The sequence below is a fragment of the Triticum dicoccoides genome, chromosome 5A (assembly GCF_002162155.2).
Source record: "Triticum dicoccoides isolate Atlit2015 ecotype Zavitan chromosome 5A, WEW_v2.0, whole genome shotgun sequence".
Lineage (NCBI taxonomy): Eukaryota > Viridiplantae > Streptophyta > Magnoliopsida > Poales > Poaceae > Triticum > Triticum dicoccoides.
The window spans coordinates 604,331,539-604,351,620 of NC_041388.1; the positions used below are offsets into that span (position 1 = coordinate 604,331,539).

At 43.1% G+C, this 20,082-nt stretch overlaps 1 protein-coding gene across 1 annotated transcript; it reads right to left on the minus strand.

The window, feature by feature from the left end:
- Positions 1-269: 269 nt before the first annotated feature.
- LOC119303298 (transcription factor MYB72-like) lies at positions 270-1,847 on the minus strand. Its single transcript, XM_037580415.1, has 3 exons — positions 1,604-1,847; positions 1,352-1,481; positions 270-1,187 (listed from the first exon to the last, which is right to left on the minus strand). The coding sequence occupies exons 1-3, from the start codon at positions 1,737-1,739 to the stop codon at positions 518-520; spliced, it is 936 nt and encodes a 311-aa protein (XP_037436312.1). The 5' UTR covers positions 1,740-1,847; the 3' UTR covers positions 270-517.
- Positions 1,848-20,082: the final 18,235 nt, after the last annotated feature.

A 20,082-nucleotide genomic window follows, 5' to 3' on the forward strand; every position in this document is an offset into this window, starting at 1 on the left:
GTAAAATTACGTATGTTTACACTTTATACTTAGGTTCTCTAACTTCGTAACGACGATTTTGATGCTTTACAGACATGCCTTATTAAGTCCACGAATGTCTCATGTATTATAGACCATGTCTTTTTGACCAAAATTAGGCAAACCTTGCACATGCTGCAAGTAAACTTTGTCTATGCTGTTAGTGAACACACAAACAAATATCTAGCCACTAGGGTTGGCACTCGGTACAAATATCACACATAGACCAGATAAACTAACATAGCAACAAGTACAATCTAAAACTGTAAATGTTTCTGTAAGGCAGTAACCTGGTAGTGGGAAAAAAACATTTCAATACAAGACTCACATAGAGATGCCTGAAAACAAGGCATCTCTCATCTAGGAGTGGTGAGAGACATTATTGTTCTTAATTCAGAGCTCTCATCATCTTTCACCATTCCCCATGAATGCTACAAATTTACACCACAAAATCCACAATCATGCATGTACATGAGAACAAACACCAATAGCTAGTTCGCTACTGCATCCCAAGGTCGACGGGCTCCTCTGCGAGGCAGTACTGCTGCATCCCTTGGGAGCTGGATGCGACAGTAGTGTTAGGGCAGACCAAGGGGCTCACTTCATTCCACCTCATGCTCTGGTCCCCCATGCCGAAGAAGCATTCCAGCCCGTCCAGCTTGACCTGGTTGAATTGGAAGCTCTCGTCCAGCTCCAGTGCAGGCAGCATGCCGGAACAGTGGATGCCACCTTCGTTTAGCGGGGCCGTGTGCACCGATGGCGCCACGAAGTTTGGAGCTTCCCCATACATTGGTGGAGGAAGGCACGGCGGGGCTTGCAGGGCAGCGAAAGAGCTTCCTCCTAGCTTGAACAGAAGCTTCCGGATGGACTCATCCACGCCTTCTCCGATACGATTGCCTTCCACCATTGAAACTGGCATCGGACGGGACGGCATGGCCATTGCATGCTGGTGCCAATTGTAAGCACCAGCAGCAAAGCCATTGTTCCCGGCTGCGCCCTCGCTGGCTTCTTCCTTATGCCCGCTGTTCGTTGCCTGGCGTGCGAACTGGTGCTGCCTCTGGTCCTTGCGCGACTGTTTGCCGAAGAGCTTCTTCTTGAGCCTTGTGTTCCAGTAGTTCTTGATGTCATTGTCCGTCCTCCCCGGCAGCTGTGCAGCTATTATCGACCACCTACGCCCAACCCAAGGCATGCATGATATGTTTAGAACTTAGATCATAGATAGCATGTAATAGATTGTACTACACCCATGTGCCTGCCTACCAGTTTGCAGCTAATCCTACAGCTGAGTTGATCATACAATTGACAAGACAGGTGAGACCAACTGTACCAGTACCTGCTGCCTATGCTGATGTAGAGGCTGAGGATGATCCTGTCCTCCTCGTCTGAGAATCCACCGTGCCTTATGTTCGGCCGGAGGTAATTGAGCCACCGGAGGCGGCAGCTCTTTCCACACCTCCTCAGACCTGCGGATGCCCCAGAGACACAAGAACGCACACCTAATTAGCTTCTATCTATCATCAATTTATCACTACCGCTTACTGGCAGCATCACTACATCGTACTCAGCAATTCTGATGAGCACATACCAATCTTCTGTGGCAGCGCGATCCAGTTGCCGCCTGTGCCGTTCTGCTCGATGTAGGACTTGAGTGTGGCGTCCTCCTCCGGTGACCATGGGCCCTTCTTCACGCTCGCCTTGTCGCAGCACGGAGCTCTCCCCATGGCGGTATCCTTCCTCCTCTTCTAGCTTTGGGGCTCTCGTGTGAGAGGGGACGGGAGGATGCTTTGGTTAGGGCCTAAACTTGGTTAGGCATGATGATGGTGTGGGCGGTGGGTTTATGTGCTCAAAAGGCAGGCAGGGGAGACGAGGTGTATTATTGACATGGGAAAAGGTGGCTGCGTGTGGTGGTAATAAAATACGGTTTAATTTGTGGTGGTCTGATCTGGGTTGCTTTCTTTCTAATTGTTGTTTCCCTTGGATTAGAATCTCCATCATGCGTCCATCAGCACTGGTTGCCGGCCTATCCATGAACTTGGTCTTGGTGCACCGTAGGGACCTTAGTGAGATCTTCTTATCTAGTATGGTTCCATTGGTTCATGCGTTATTTCTCATTTGGCTATACTTCACTTGCATATTCTGTTGTTTGATCTTCGTGTTATTTTTTTGTTTGGAAAATACTCCCGCCGTTCCTCGTGACCTGTCCAAAAGTATACATGAAGTTATACACATGGTCTGGGTGCAAATTTTACTGTTATTTTTATGTCAACATGTTGGTTTAAAAGTTAAATAATTGAAAATTTGTGAAATAGTTTTTCATGAAAAATGTAGAGGTATTATCTTCAGTTGACCAATCTCATTTGTTTTAAGAAGTCAGGTGTTATGGAATGGAGTTAGTTTTTTTCTTTAGTAGAAGAGAAGTAGTAACAAGTTTTTTCACACACACACGCACTGAATTGATATTCCAAGAAATGGCACGCTAATTGTACATCAGAAGTCTCTAAATGTGGACGCAATATATACTGGTAAATATTTTCCTCTTCTGGATGGTGGGTGGAACCCATCATTTTTTTGGTTTGACATAACATTTGGTAAAAGCATAATAAGTTGGCATTAGCATACACGAGCAACAACCACAACATCTTGCTGATATATCTATACAATATCGGATGCTGTTTTATCTCGTAGTTCCGTCTATGACTGTGGGATGTCCTAATATAGTATTACATCGTGCCATAATTTATTAGCATGATCTGATCTTTAGATTGCATCTTCTCTGATTCTTGCTGGCAGCTGTCCTGTTCATACTGTCCCCTTGTAAAAACTTTAAGCTATACTCTTGGAGCCATTTGATGTGTGCGTGCCTTTCAGGGATACCCAGGGGCAACCCTGTAAGTACCCTGTCATATCACTGCAAAAAATATCACCCTCATTTTTAATGTGTCTCCATTATGCTCACTTTGCGGAGAACTTTAAAGTCAAATAATTTGCTTGATTTCAAGTAGTTTGAAATACACCATTGTCGTTTGTCACTTATTGACCCCTTCCCCCCTGGATCTCTTCAGTCACTATCAATGGTAGGGTACTATGGTGTCAGTGGTATGCATGCTGATGTAGGCTGGCTTGCATCACGGTAGATTTCATTTGGTCGTATTTTTTCTCTCTCCATTCTACTTAACAAATCCGTGATGATATTTATGTTTCGCATTTTGAGCTCTGCTCATGTAATGTCATTTTTTGTAAAAATGGTATTGGGATTGATAAATAACTTAATTGCTTACTGTATTGATTTGAAAATAGTACTTAATCTTGCCTTTTACTGCACATCGGTCATAGACAGGATAGTTTTTGATGTTTGAAGTAGTATATGCACATCTATTCTCCATTTGAAGTTTTCAGCCTTTTAAATGGTTATTGGATAGAAAGGTGTGGGCTGTCCGCTGAAATTGTAGCAGGACAAACTGAGCTTCTGTCCACTTTAGGGTTGAAAATTCTACTATATCTTTTGGCTTTTTTCTTAAAGACTCAGTTTCTGATTCCTAATTTCCAACGGGTGTCATGGTGTCATTAATGTGAAGGCTGAAGAGGTCTGACTGAAGCAAATCTGGACACGAGAAAACGACGTTGCAGAAATTGCAGGAAAACTATGATTATATTAGCCGTCAGTCGAATTCTGAAGGATCTCTGTGAAAGTAGCTTGGAATGGGAACTCTGAAAGTAACTTCAAATGGTGGGCGTGATTAGACAAAGTTTGTCAGTTAGCTGGCTGCCCCCTATTTCACACGAGAAACTGCTCATCTTTTGCCTTTCCTAAAAGAGATGAAGAGACGACAAATCATGGTGCCGCGGGATGACTGCCAACTAACCTTTTTTTTCGTAAGAAGACTGCGTCGCTGCGAAGAAACTGGGCTGAGGTACATTTTTCTTTGAGGTATAGATGTGGCGCTTATGGTCAAGATTAGAGGGCGGGCCTTCAGCGAGTCTGGCTTCGGACTCGCTGAAGGGGCGAGCGAGCTGGGCCGGCCCACGAGCACGGGAGACCATAGCCTCTTTTTCCAGTTTTTTTTTATGTTTTATGTTTTATTTTTGTACTTTTGTTTATACTTTAAAATATTCTATATATGTATTGAAAAATACTCTTATAAAAAATCAAGTTGGTGATGATGGTGTGCCTATCATCCTCCAATATAGACCATCTGATCTATATCTAACGGATAGAAAGCAAACTTGATGTGTGCATCAATGCCGTATGTTTACTTGGGGCGACTCCAAGTGTTCAACAGAAAACAAGCACATCCATTTGTTCTGATGCAAGTATACCAGAGACTTCACATTATAATCTTCCGACTATGTTACGGCTTGGATCTTTCCGCTTTGAGGTTTCGCCGTTGGAGCCAAAGAAGAACACGGTGAAGCCAAACTTCAGAACCCCTCCAAAGTGCATTAATATTGGTAGTATTTCATGTCCGGTGAAGTAGTTTCAAGCGTGCAAGCAAATAAGTCGTTTCTTTGTTTTAAATTAGTCATGTGTGATCAGCGTGGCCGAATGATTAATTAAGTTCCTAATTAAGGAATACTAGAATACAAGGGTCACATACAAGTTGTGCTAGTTAGCTTGTTTTTTTTTCTCTCTCTCCAAGATGTAAAAGGAGAGGATCGCCGTGTTAGTTTGAGACTTTGAGTTGGTTAGTAGTTTAGGCCCTTACGGCTGGTGTGACTAGGATATAAAAGGTAGCGTCCTGAGTTTTGTACGCAGATTAGTTTTGAGTTGAATAAAAAAATACCAGAAAACGCCTCACGGCGAGGGGCATCAAAGATGGGTTCTTGCGATTCCTAGGGTTTCGTTGTTGCTGTTCCTTTGTTGATCTCGTATCAATATTTCGTACAAGTCTACTCCTTTAGCTTCTTGCTATATCGTTTTGATCCAAAGGCTTTTCTTCTTTGTCGTCTGTTTGTTTTATTCTGCGACGGTTGCTGCTGCCGTTTATTGCTGTCTCGCAAATATCGTGAAAGATCAGGCCGTGACTTGCACAATTTAGCATCTCGCTAGTCTGTGCTCCATCAAGTGGTATTCAGAGCTAAGGTTGTTCATGGTACGACGTTGATCAAGATGTCAACCTCGGTCAACAAGGATGGCGAGGCTGCTGCTGATTCTGAGGAAGTTGTACGTCCAGTGTATGCGGATGATATCCCTCAAAATATCCGGGATGGTTTTGACCACACATGCAACTACATCAAGCAATGTCATGATGCACTCGGCAAAAGGATAGATGTCCTGATCACTCGGTTCGATGGTTTGGCAGACATCATCAATATGCCGGCGACGAATTTTTTTCCAACCACAGACTGCTCCGGCTGCTCCATTGCATTATGCACCACCAGTTCGCGACGGACATGCCGGCGTGCATGATCGCCGTTTGGCAGCACAACCTCATGCTGGAGATGATGGTTTCGATGATGGCGTTGACCAGGCGGGATACGCGCCACGACCACGACATTATGAGCCTCGTCTTGAAACTTCCGTTCGTGGTGGAGTGCATGACCGAGTTGGTCAAGCTATGCGTGTGCCTTTAGATGATGGAATTGGGCGCATAAAAATTTCAATCCCTTCGTTCTCCGGCAAGTGCGAACCAGAAGGCTATTTGGAGTGGGAAATGCGTGTTGATCAAATATTTGATGCCCATCATTATGGCGAGGAGAAGAAAGTTCAACTTGCTGGAACGGTTACGCGCTAATTTGGTGGAATCAAATTTGTCGTTCAAGACATCGCCCGACGACTTCGCGAGGTATGAAAGAATTCATGAGGCGTCGTTTTGTTCCCGAGCACTATAAAAGAGATATGTACAACAAGTTGCAACGGCTCTCTCAAGGTAATATGAGTGTTGATGAATATTACAAGGAGATGGAATTGCTTATGATACGTACAGGGACAACAGAGGATCCAGAGGCGACCATGGCACGTTTCTTTAACGGGCTGAATATCGAGGTGCAGGATCGTGTTGAGATGGTGGTCTACTACAACATACAAGATCTTGTGCACCAAGCTGTGTGTGCGGAACAACAGATTAAGCGACACCAAGTCAACACAGTTCCCAGTACCACTTTGAACACATGGCGACGCTCGCAGCATAAGAATGAGGATGTCGGTCCTAGCTCCAGGGCGACATCATCAAATCACTCTCATGGTTCCGATGCAAAAGGATGCTTCAAAATCAGGACTGTCGATGATTGATTCTAGTGCACAGTCAACCGGACGCATTAGTGACATAGAGTGTTTCAAGTGTGGAGGAAGGGGACATATGAAGCGTGAATGTCCTAATGAGAAAAGAGTGTTGCTCACGAGAGATGGCTATGCATCCGCTAGTGATGAAGAGGCAGTTTCTGACACTTCTAGTGAAAAATCTAAGGATGCTGAAAATGTGGTTGCGAATTTTGAAGCTGCTGAATCATATCCTTCACTAATGGTGCAACGAGTGCAAGAGGATCGCGTTGAGAATAAGGGACGTTGGAATATTTTTGAGACTCGGTGCAAAGTCAATAACACCAATTATAAGTTGATTATAGATGGAGGAAGCTACACCAACGCGGTCAGCAAGGGATTGGTGGAAGCTTTGGGGTTACCTGCATGGAAGCACCCTCAGCCACACCATGTTGAGTGGATGTATCATACAGGGAAGTTGAAGGTTACTCATAAGGTCCGTGTGAATTTTTCTGTTGGAGATTATACTGATATGGTGATTTGTGATGTTTTGCCAATGGATACGTGCCATATATTGTTAGGAAGACCATGGCAATATGATCATGGAGCCACACATGATGGGGGGTCTAACACTTATTCATTTTGGGATAATGGAAAACGGAATGTGTTGAGACCAATGTTTGCCAATGCCATCAATGTAGATGCTAATGTTTCTCTACAACAGAAGATCTCAAAGGTTGCTTTAAAGCCGAGGACGGCTTCGATTCAAGAGGGAGAGGATGATGTGTGCATCAATGCCGTATGTTTACTTGGGGCGACTCCAAGTGTTCAACAGAAAACAAGCACATCCATTTGTTCTGATGCAAGTATACCAGAGGCTTCACATTATAATCTTCCGACTATGTTACGGCTTGGATCTTTCCGCTTTGAGGTTTCGCCAATGGAGCCAAAGAAGGACACGGTGAAGCCAAACTTCAGAACCCCTTCAAAGTGCACTAATATTGATAGTATTTCATGTCCAGTGAAGTAGTTTCAAGCGTGCAAGCAAATAAGTCGTTTCTTTGTTTTAAATTAGTCATGTGTGATCAGCGTGGCCGAATGATTAATTAGGTTCCTAATTAAGGAATACTAGAATACAAGGGTCACGTACAAGTTGTGCTAGTTAGCTTGTTTTTTCTCTCTCTCTCTCCGAGATGTAAAAGGAGAGGATCGCCGTGTTAGTTTGAGACTTTGAGTTGGTTAGTAGTTTAGGCCCTTACGGTTGGTGTGACTAGGATATAAAAGGTAGTGTCCTGAGTTTTGTATGCAGATTAGTTTTGAGTTGAATAGAAAAATACCAGAAAATGCCTCATGGCGAGGGGCACCAAAGATGCGTTCTTGCGATTCCTAGAGTTTCGTTGTTGCTGTTCCTTTGTTGATCTCGTATCAATATTTGGTACAAGTCTACTCCTTTGGCTTCTTGCTATATCGTTTTGATCCAAAGGCTTTTCTTCTTCGTCGTTTGTTTGTTTTATTCTGCGACGGTTGCTGCTGCCGTTTATTGCTGTCTCGCAAATACCGTGAAAGATCGGGCCGTGACTTGCATAATTTAGCATCTCGCTAGCCTGTACTCCATCAAAACTATGGCAAATTTTGCAAAGACATACCCACATCCCTTTCCACATTTGTAGATAAGGCCTTCCCTCGTTCATCTTTGTCTCTTAAAAAATAAACAACTCGTATAAATGCATCTTGATGTTCCGTGCAACGCATGGGCCTCTTGCTAGTTTGAAAAGACATGGAACAAGTATTTGTGAAATGTTGAACAAGTATTTCAAAAAATGTTGTTGATGTATATAAAAATGTTAAACAAGTATTTAAAAAATGTTGATCATGTATATTAAAATATTAAACAAGTATTTGAAAAAAATGTTGATCATGTATATAAGAATGTAGAGTGAAAAACAAAAAGAAACACAGAAAAACCAAAAAACTGAAAACCCAAAAAGAAACAAAATAAACCAAAGGAAAAGGAAAATGAAAAAAAAGAAACAAATGAAAAAACCCGGAGAAGAGAAAAAAACAAAAGAAAACAACAAAATTTAAAAAAAGGAGAATAACCTGCTTGACTCGTTTCAAGTAGGACGCGCCCCCTTTACCTAACGCGAACAGTAGCACGGCGTGGTTGCTACGTGTGTTTGATTCTTCTCTCCTTCTCCCTCCCCTTTTATTCTTTAACTAGGCGCGAAGTGGGCCGGCCTAAATGTTGTGCCGCATTCAGTAAGAGATCCCTTCCGTCGCTGAATGCGATAAATAGACGCCACGGAGATTAGATGCCAAAAGTTTGGGCTGGTATTGCCCATTGTTTTTTTTGTTGCAAAATGCCCACTATGCTAATATAGGCCATGAGTTGGCCACGGGATTGCCTTACTGGGCCAGCCCATGGAGGTCCTCGCTCCGCTGCTGCCGCGCCGAACCGCCTCAATGATATATATCGCTCATAGCAATACTTATAATAGTGCTTGCCCACTAAAGCGCTCCTGGCAGGATGGCCCATTAGGGGAGTAGGAGGAAATCCTCGGGTAGAGAGAGAGAGAGAGCAGGTAATTGAGAGGTACGCTAAACCAAGGCCTGATAAGGAGAATAGGCGATGGGAACAGCACTTCGATCTGGCAACATAACTGGCTACCACGTCCACATAACATGCGGCCAATCATGAGCAGAATAGCCAATCCACCACAACTTGTTCGGGATTTGATCCTTCCCGGGGCGGAATGGGATAGAGAAGCAATTGCAGAAATTTTTATCCCGACGGATGCTTTAGCAATTCAAGCTATCCCGCTATGCACTCGCCAGATCGAGGATTTTTGGTCTTGGGTATATGAGAAAAATGGTATGTTTACGGTCAGGTCTGCATACCGGATGCTAGTGACGACCAAGCTAAGGCGTGAAGCATGGTTAGAGGGACGATCCGACTCATCAAATGATGCGGGTGAGCAGAAAGCTTGGGCGAAATTGTGGAAGATAGATGTGCCTTCCAAATTAAAAATATTCCTATGGCGTCTGGCGCTACAATCGATCCCAACAGCTGACCTTCTAAATCATAGAAATATGTCAACAATCTCTTCATGTGGTCTATGTGGAGCGGAGGATTCCTGGCAACATTCCCTGTTGCGTTGCATAGTGGCGAGATGCGTGTGGGCCCTCCAAGATAATGACCTTGTTGAAGCAGTTAACAGTGTCAGGGAGCCAGATGCCAAACGATGGATCTTTGAGATGATGGATATTCTACCAAAGACAGAATTTATTCAGGTTTTGATTAGCCTGTGGGCGATATGGCATGCTAAGCGCAAGGCACTCCATGAGCAAATCTTCCAGAGCCCACAGCAAACTCATGGCTTTATCATGAAATACCTCTATGAGTTGGAATAGTGCAGGCCGAAGAAGCCAACAGTTACTTCTGCCAGTCCGGTTAGAGCGAAACCCAAGTGGATTTCACCACCTCCAGGTGTGTTTAAGGTCAGAGTGGATGGGGCTGTGGCTCGGTCAGGTAATGAGGGAGCCTATAGTGCTGTTTGCAGGAACTCGGAGGGCACGTACATGGGAGCCTCGGCTATCAGATGCATCGGTGTTACTGATCCAGCAACCCTTGAAGCGCTCGCGTGTAGAGAGGCGCTGGCCTTGGCTACTGATCTGGGTTTATCACATGTGATCATCGCGTCGGACTGCCAGGGAGTGGTGAGCGACATCTCGCATGGTATAGGAGGAATGTACGCAAGCATTGTGAAGGAAATTACAGCTACGGCGGCACAATTTCTGCAATGTACCTTCATCTTTGAAGGGCGTGACTCGAATCAAGAGGCTCATAGCCTCGCCAAACATGCTTTCGGTCTAGGTTTGGGGCGCCATGTGTGGCTTATGAACCCCCCTTCTTTGAATTGTATTCCTATGAACGTTTCTATTGAATAAAGCAAGCATGTTTTTGGATGCAAAGAAAAGGTAATTGAGAGGTACCCCTTGCGGGAGCCTTTCAAGGGTCATCTTTGGATGGGATTAGAGAGCGCCACGTGTCGCGTTCTAGGCGCTCTCTTGGTGTTTTGTTTTTTTGCACACATTTTCGGTTTTAGATGCTTTTTTTTTGCTTTTTGTCGGCCTCCCCTATGTATTGGACAAAAAAATTGAAAAAAATTGCATGAAAAAAATGTTTTTCTTTCTTCCGCGAGAAGCACAAATTTGCTTCTCATGGAGGCACATGTTTGTTGTGCCTCTCCAAAAAGGGAAAAACATATATTTTTTCCTTTAGTGAGAGGCATGGATTTGCTTCTCGTGGAGTGCCTCTTGAAAACAAAAAAAGTGTTTTTTTCTTCCACGAGAGGCACAGATTTGCTTCTCAGGAAAGCGCACAGGTTCGCTTCGCGAGAGGCATTCCTCTTGGAAAAGAAAAAAAACGTGTTTTTTCTTCCGTGAAAGGCACAAGTTTGCTTCTCGTGGAGGAACATGCTTGCTTAATGAAGGAAAAAATAAGTTTTATTTATTCTGCGAGAGGCACATATTTGTTTCTCTGGAGGCACAGGTTTGCTTCGCGAGAGGCATAGTTGTGCCTCTTAGGGAAAAAAATTTCTGCGAAAGGCATAGATTTGCTTTTTATGGAGGCACAGTTTTGCTTTCGCGAGAGGCACGGTTGTGCCTCTCGGAAAAGGGAAAATGAAAAAAAGGTGTTGTTTTGGCTCATTTTTTGGGGTTTTTTTCGTGGAATTTTTTTGTTGAAACATATTAACGTGAGATCTAGTTTCAATTATCTCGACACAAGAAATAAAACGGTTCACGATTTGGATGCACGTTTAAGAGATAGAACGTTTTGAATAAAAGAATCTACGGGAAAAGGGAAAACTCTCTGGTTGTGACAGGTGGCGCACATGCAAGACGCCACTTGTGGCAACCTGGAATTGTGGGAGTGACCTTTACAATGGTACCCCTTAATTAGTGATTTCGATGATTTTGGGATTTCTCTTCATCTGGGGTTTTCTGGCTTTTGGACCATTTTTTCTTCCTTTTTGGGTTGTTTAAGACTGGTCCATTAGCAGGAGTAGGAGGAAACACTCGAGTAGTAGAGTAGTAGTTGTTGTTTCTGGCTTCCGAACCACTTTTAGTTTTTTCTTCAGATTCCTCCTACCATTGCTAATGGGCCGCCTACGTGGAGGGCCCTAGTGGGCGAGCAGTATGATAAGTGTTGCTATGAGCAACACATATCACTTGAGGTAGTGATCGTGACCGTCAGTGAGTGAGAGTGAGAGGTGCATTGGGCCTGACACATGCAAGCGTGCTGTGGGTGACCCTTCTTCCAGGGCTCACATTAAGCACATTGTGCACGAACGCTGCCTCCTGCCTGTTAGAGTAAAACAAGACTGAATGAAAGTGAATGGACGATTAGTCCTTATTTTTATTGATTCTCAAGTATATATACATATGGAAGAGATGGGAAGAAGAGGTGGCTGTTCGGAGGCATCCCTCCAAAACAGGTGCCTTTTGACAATAGAGAGAGAAGGGACATGACTCTTCGGGGTTGGACACACCCCTTGATAACAACAGTTCGTTAATTAGCATGTGCTAATTAGCAATAGACATGTGCTAATTTATTCCTGACACTCCCCCTTGTACAACACCGCTTCTTGATCATCATTGAAGGATTCTTAAACATCACCGAAGGTGTCTTGTATATTCATATTCCATCTTGAGAAATCCTTTGTACAATTTTGAGAGTCTCCCCCAAAAACTCTATGGGAAAATATGAGGAGAATAGTGCTGATGTGTTGCTAAAACTCATTTAAACCTAGTGGGAAAAATAATAAGGAGAAAATGATGCAACATATTATGATTACTGTCTCCTTGATAACTCATATGAGAAAAACCTTTGAAAAAGGAGAAAACTCATTGATGAGTTTGGAGAACATTAAATATGCTTTGCATACCTTTCTTTAAAAAACCCATTGGAAAAAAATATAGAAAGTATTGCATATGTCGACTCGTTAGAAGCCTATTATGAGAAAATTCGAGAGACAGCTCGTAAGGGAAAGGAGTGCAATCTGATATGCTATTGAAAACTCCTTTAAAACCCAATGGGAAAAGTATAAGGATAAAATGTTATGACATATCATGATAATTGTCTCTTTTAACTCAATATGGGAAAATACATAGAGTTTAGAGGACAGTAAGTATGTCGTGTATACTTTCCTAAAAAAACCCGGTGGAAAAAACAGAAAGTATGACATATGATCTCATGTTGGTATTACCTCATTATAAAACCTTGATGAGAACCTATAGTAGTAAACTCATAAAGGGAAAAGGAGTAAAATATGATGCTTTGAACATGATTAATTCAGGAAGATTCTCCCCCGATACTTGCATATCTTGAAGCCATCGAATACAAATTCCGTGAACATGTTTCTGGAATGTTAAAGTTGGTAGAGACTTCATAAACGAATCAACGAGCTTGTCACATGATTTGACTTGCAAGATGGGTAATATAGTGACATTGCTTACTATGTAACCTATTTGCATCCGAACAACATAAGCAACATTATATTTGAGATCATGGTTGGTGGATGTAGCCACTAAGGTCGGTTTCGAAGACTTTCATGAAATGGCTACCACACCTAGTAGGAAAACAAAGCTTGTCTACAATCTAAATAGTGGAGATCTGCTCATTTATCCAATGATATTGGTGTCCAGATTTCTCTTAAACTTGAAAACTAGGACAAGATGCTTGATGCCTTGCAGATATCGAAAGATATTCTTTGAGTCCCAACCAATTGTGTTTGGTGAGTCCAATGGCACTAGGATATGTAACTTTGCATCTCAATATCGCATCTCCATCATTTCATGTTTTAATGGATCTTTCTCTACGTCTAGAGATTGAATAACCATGGTAATTGTTGATGAATAAGACTTGTCCATAATGAATTTCTCCAATATATTTTGGATATAGACAACATAGTGTACCATAATGTATGAGTGAAGGTGCTCAACGTTTTACCTAAATCCTTCATCTAAGATTCCGTCATATAGATTATCACATGCTTAACATGCATGGGTAATCATCATTGTAGGAGTAATCCTTGTGAATAAGGAACTCACTACGTCGGTTGTACCAAACTATACCGCCAACAATAAGCCATATGATGACTTATTGATTTTACACAATGTATGTTGCGTTTTGCATTTCAATTCAGAAGTGAGATTCCATTGGGAACAATCTATGTCTAAATCTAGTGATCCACATGGGTATGTAATCACCACATCTATCAACTACATTGATCATTTTGTACTGCCAAGGTATAATGTATCGGAAAGAGATTCCACCTCTAGAGAGTAGTTCGGGTATCTACGTGAACCCTTGTGCTACAATACTTGCTCTATATGTTTCACCACCTCATTGTTCTCATTCCGTTTGCAGAAGAAAACTGGTGTAGGTATTGCTTATGTGAATACCTTCCCTTTATTGAGCAAGATTATTTCTACCTAGAATATGCCCTTTGCTCGATTTCAGTTCGAGTGTTGTTCACACTTTGCCATGGTCGTGGGCGAAGCTAGGTCTCGTCGCCTAGGAAAAACTGGATTGTAGGCCAGAGCCGTGCATGGGGCACGGAGGGGCGCCGCTGTCTCCGTCGGCAGCCATGCCAGGGAAGGAGGGGAGCGATGTGGCTCACCATGGTCAGAGAAATCGGGTCGTGGTCGCGTCCATCACGCCCAACTCGCTGTGATGCAGCCGCACCCACCGCTGCCACTTGATACACCTCCAACGTATCTGTAATTTTTTGATTGTTCCATGCTATTATAGTATTAATCTTGGATATTTGTTATGCAATTATATATATCATCTTTTGGGACTAACCTATTAACCTAGTGCCTAGTGCCAGTTGCGTTTTTTGCTTGTTTTTGGCTTTTCAGAAAATCAGTACCAAACAGAGTCCAAACGCTACGAAACTTTTTGATGATTTTTTCTGGACCAGAAGGGACCCTAGAAGCTTTGGGAGAAGACCTAAAGAGTCACGAGGTAGTGACAAGCCTGCCAGGCCCCTCATGGCACCTATTGACCTAATTGCACTTCTATAAGTTCCCAAATATTCCCAATACATTAGAGAGCCACCCATAATACTTTTTTCGTCGCTGCAAATTTCTGTTCTTCGGAGATCCCATCTAGAGACCTTTTCCGGTACTCTGTCGGAGGGGAAATCGATCATGAAGGGTCTCTACATCAACGTTGCTGCTCTTCCGATGACGTGCGAGTAGTTTACCACCGACCTACAGGTCCATAGCTAGTAGCTAGATGGCTTCTTATCTCTCTTTGATCTTCAATATAATGTTCTCCTGGATGTTCTTGGAGATATATTCGATGTAATCTTTTTTTTGCCGTGTGTTTGTTGGGATCTGATGAATTGTGCGTTTATGATCAGATTATTCATGAATATTATGAGTCTTCTCCGAGCGCTTTTATGCATGATTGTTATAGCTTTGTATTTATTGTCGATCTATCCGTTTGGTGTGGCCAACTAGATTGATTTATATTGCAATGTGAGAGGTGCTTTGTGATGGGTTCGATCTTGCGTTTCTCAATCCCAATGACAAAAAGGGACATGTGTTGGGGAACGCAGTAATTACAAAAAAATTCCTACACACACGCAAGATCATGGTGATGCATAACAACGAGAGGGGAGAGTATCGTCTACGTACCCTAGTAGACCGTAAGCGGAAGAATTATGACAACGCGGTTGATGTAGTCGTATGTCTTCACGATCGACCGATCTAGCACCGAAGGTACGGCACCTCCGCGATCTGCACACGTTCAGCTTGGTGACGTCCCGCGAACTCACGATCCAGTAGAGCTTCAAGGGAGAGTTTCGTCAGCACGACGGCATGATGACGGTGATGATGACGCTACCGGAACAGGGCTTCGCCTAAGCACCGCTATGATATAACCAAGGTGGATTATGGTGGAGGGGGGCACCGCACACGGCTAAAAGATCAATGATCAACTTGTGTGTCTATGGGGTGACCCCTCCCCCGTATATAAAGGAGTGGAGGAGGGGGAGAGGCCGGACATCCTAGGCGCGCCCCAAGGGGTGTCCTACTCCCATTGGGAGTAGGACTCCAACCCTTCCAAGAGTAGGAGTAGGAGAGAGGGAACGAGGGGAGAAGGGGAAGGAAAGGGGGCGCCGCCCCCCCTCCTTGTCCAATTCGGACTAGAGGGGGAGGGGGGTGCGGCCTACCCTGGCCGCCCCTCCTCTTCTCCACTAAGGCCCAATAGGCCCATTACACTCCCCGGGGGGTTCCGGTAACCCCCCGGTACTCCGGTATTTATCCGAACTTGCCCGGAACCCTTCCGAAGTCCAAACATAGTCATCCAATATATCGATCTTTATGTCTCGACCATTTCGAGACCCCTAGTCATGTCCTTGATCACATCCGGGACTCCGAACTACCTTAGGTACATCAAAACACATAAAATCATATTACCGATCATCACCAAACGTTAAGCGTGCGGACCCTACGGGTTCGATAACTATGTAGACATGACCGAGACTAATCTCCGGTCAATAACCAATAGCAGAACCTGGATGCTCATATTGGCTCCTACATATTCTACGAAGATCTTTATCGGTCAAACCGCATAACGGTATACGTTGTTCCCTTTGTCATCGGTATGTTACTTGCCCGAGATTTGATCGTCGGTATCTCAATACCTAGTTCAATCTCGTTACCGGCAAGTCTCTTTACTCGGTCCGTAATGCTACATCCCGTAACTAACTCATTAGCTACATTGCTTGCAAGGCTTATTGTGATGTACATTACCGAGAGGGCCCAGAGATACCTCTCCGACAATCGGAGTGACAAATCCTAATCTTGATTCATGCCAACTCAACAAACACCATCGGAGACACTTGTAGAGCACCTTTATAATCACCCAGTTACGTTGTGACATTTGGTAGCACAAAAAGTATTCCTCTGATATTCGGGAGTTACATGATCTCATAGTCATAGGAACATGCATAGTTATGGATAAAGCAATAGCAACAAACTAAACGATCATCGTGCTAAGCTAATGGATGGGTCAAGTCAATCACATCATTCTCTAATGATGTGATCCGTTAATCAAATGACAACTCATGTCTATGGTTAGGAAACATAACCATCATTGATTTAACGAGCTAGTCAAGTAGAGGCAAACTAGTGACACTCTGTTTGTCTATGTATTCACACATGTACTAAGTTTCCGGTTAATACAATTCTAGCATGAATAATAAACATTTATCATGATATAAGGAAATATAAATAGCAACTTCATTATTGCCTCTAGGGCATATTTCCTTCAGTCTCCCACTTGCACTAGAGTCAATAATCTAGATTACACTGTAATGATTCTAACACCCATGGAGTCTTGGTGCTGATCATGTTTTGCTCGTGAGAGAGGCTTAGTCAACGGGTCTGCAACATTTAGATCCGTATGTATCTTGCAAATCTCTATGTCTCCCTCCTTGACTTGATCACGGATGGAATTGAAGCGTCTCTTGATGTGCTTGGTTCTCTTGTGAAATCTGGATTCCTTTGCCAAGGCAATTGCTCCAGTATTGTCACAAAAGATTTTCATTGGACCCGATGCACTAGGTATGACACCTAGATCGGATATGAACTCCTTCATCCAGACTCTTTCATTTGCTGCTTCTGAAGCAGCTATGCATTCCGCTTCACACGTAGATCCCGCCACGACGCTCTGCTTGGAACTACACCAACTGACAGCTCCACCATTTAATAAAAACACGTATCCGGATTGTGACTTAGAGTCATCCGGATCAGTGTCAAAGTTTGCATCGGTGTAACCATTTACGACAAGCTCTTTGTCACCTCCATATACGAGAAACATATCCTTAGTACTTTTCAGGTATTTCAGGATGTTCTTGACTGTTGTCCAGTGATCCACTCCTGGATTACTTTGGTACCTCCCTGCTAAACTTATAGCAAGGCACACATCAGGTCTGGTACACAACATTGCATACATGATAGAGCCTATGGCTGAAGCATAGGGAACACCTTTCATTTTCTCTCTATCTTCTGCAATGGTCGGGCATTGAGTCTGACTCAACTTCACACCTTGTAATACAGGCAAGATCCCTTTCTTTGCCTGATCCATTTTGAACTTTTTCAAAACTTTATCAATGTATGTGCTTTGTGAAAGTCCGATTAAGCATCTTGATCTATCTCTATAGATCTTGATGCCCAATATATAAGCAGCTTCACCGAGGTCTTTCATTGAAAAATTCTTATTCAAGTATCCTTTTATGCTATTTAGAAATTCAGTATCATTTCCAATCAACAATATGTCATATACATATAATATCAGAAATGCTACGGATCTCCCACTCACTTTCTTGTAAATACATGCTTCTCCAAAAGTTTGTATAAAACCATATGCTTTGATCACACTATCAAAGCGTATATTCCAACTCCGAGAGGCTTGCACCAGTCCATAAATGGATCGCTGGAGCTTGCACACTTTTTTAGCACCTTTTGGATCGACAAAACCTTCTGGTTGCATCATATACAACTCTTCTTTAAGATATCCATTAAGGAATGCAGTTTTGACATCCATTTGCCAAATTTCATAATCATAAAATGCAGCAATTGCTAACATGATTCAGACGGACTTAAGCATCGCTACGGGTGAGAAGGCCTCATCGTAGTCAACTCCTTGAACTTGTCGAAAACCTTTCGCAAAAAGTCGAGCTTTGTAGACAGTAACATTACCGCCAGCGTCAGTCTTCTTCTTGAAGATCCATTTATTCTCTAAGGCCTGCCGATCATCGGGCAAGTCAACCAAAGTCCATACTTTGTTCTCATACATGGATCCCATCTTAGATTTCATGGCTTCAAGCCATTTTGCAGAATCTGGGCTCATCATTGCTTCCTCATAGTTCGTAGGTTCGTCATGGTCAAGTAACATGACTTCCAGAACAGGATTACTGTACCACTCTGGTGCGGATCTTACTCTGGTTGACCTATGAGGTTCGGTAGTAACTTGATCAGAAGTTTCATGATCATCATCATTAGCTTCCTTGCTTACTGATGTAGGAATCACTGGAACTGATTTCAGTGATGAACTACTTTCCAATAAGGGAGAAGGTACAATTACCTCGTCAAGTTCTACTTTCCTCCCACTCACTTCTTTCGAGAGAAACTCCTTCTCTAGAAAGGATCCATTCTTAGCAACGAATATCTTGCCTTCGGATCTGTAATAGAAGGTGTACCCAATAGTCTCCTTTGGGTATCCAATGAAGACACATTTCTCCGATTTGGGTTCGAGCTTATCAGGTTGAAGCTTTTTCACATAAGCATGGCAGCCCCAAACTTTAAGAAACGACAACTTGGGTTTCTTGCCAAACCACAGTTCATAAGGTGTCGTTTCGACGGATTTAGATGGTGCCCTATTTAACGTGAATGCAGCCGTCTCTAAAGCATAACCCAAAAATGATAGCGGTAAATCAGTAAGAGACATCATAGATCACACCATGTCTAGTAAAGTACGATTACAACGTTCAGACACACCATTACACTGTGGTGTTTCAGGTGGCGTGAGTTGCGAAACTATTCTGCATTGTTTCAAATGAAGTCCAAACTCATAACTCAAATATTCGCCTCCACGATCAGATCGTAGAAACTTGATTTTCTTGTTACGATTATTTTCCACTTCACTCTAAAATTCTTTGAACTTTTCAAATGTTTTAGACTTATGTTTCATTAAGTAGATATACCCATATCTTCTCAAATCATCTGTGAAGGTGAGAAAATAACAATATCCGTGGCGAGCTTCAATGTGCATTGGACCACATACATCTGTATGTATGATTTCCAATAACTCTGTTGCTCGCTCCATTGTTCCGGAGAATGGAGTTTTAGTCATCTTGCCCATGTGCCATAGCTTTCATCTCTTTGATAGATTCGTTTTGGTAGGGGAGCAAAAGAGATGTAGATTCAACCCTCTCATTCATGGGGGTGCCAAATGTGGTTTTAATCTTTTCATAAGTATCTACGGCATCCCCTTCAAGAAAACCTTCTTCCAAAATAGAATCTAGGACCTGCTTAAACAAAGAAGGTAGGGCAACATAAAAGCTCTTTAAGTAAATTTCAATTTGGTATTGGGGCACATAGCTGGCCCGGATCCTTAATAGTCTATCCCAAGCATCTTTCAAAGATTCATTGAGTAAATAACAAAAAATTCTGGAATCATCTTCGTCAAAATTATTAAGATTCTCATTGATAACTTCGGTAGGTCTTTCCATAGCATCATTTTTATGAGTTTAGAGAATAGAAGGATTGTCAAAATTACTAAAACTTAGGAGAGAATCCCCAACCCTTTTTGATTCCGACATGGCGAAAGAAAGGTGAGCGGAAAAGAGAGGGTAAATAAAACGGCAAGGGTGAACTGGGGGAGAGGAAAACAAGAGGCAAATGGCAAATAATGTAATGCGAGGGATAAGAGTTGTCGGATTTCGGGTTCCGGCAGACCCTTGAGGTTCGAACACTGGGGTGCACGCGGAGATCTCTCCCCTACCGATCTACGTCCGATCCTCTCGTGTGAACTAAGATGAAAATGATGAACAACACAAGAGACACGAGGATTATACTAGTTCGGGCCACCGTTGTGGTGTAATACCCTACTCCAGTGTGTGGTGTGGTGGATTGCCTCTGGGGATGATGATGGTCAGTACAAGGGAAGAACAGCCTCGCAAGAGGTGTTCTTGAGCTGGTGCGATGAACTGCTAGGGTGAGTTCCGTCGCCTCTCTCTCTCTGCTAGGGTTCTACCAGATCTCCCCTCCTGTCTCTCTACTCTGTGGTG

What these genes read in the sequence shown, in the direction of transcription:
- LOC119303298 (XM_037580415.1), bottom strand. Translation starts at nt 1,739, where the DNA reads ATGGGGAGAGCTCCGTGCTGCGACAAGGCGAGCGTGAAGAAGGGCCCA. An exon ending in CGCGCTGCCACAGAAGATTG is followed by an intron (nt 1,482 to 1,603) that starts GTATGTGCTCAT and finishes GGGCATCCGCAG; the next exon opens with GTCTGAGGAGGTGTGGAAAG. An exon ending in TACATCAGCATAGGCAGCAG is followed by an intron (nt 1,188 to 1,351) that starts GTACTGGTACAG and finishes GGTTGGGCGTAG; the next exon opens with GTGGTCGATAATAGCTGCAC.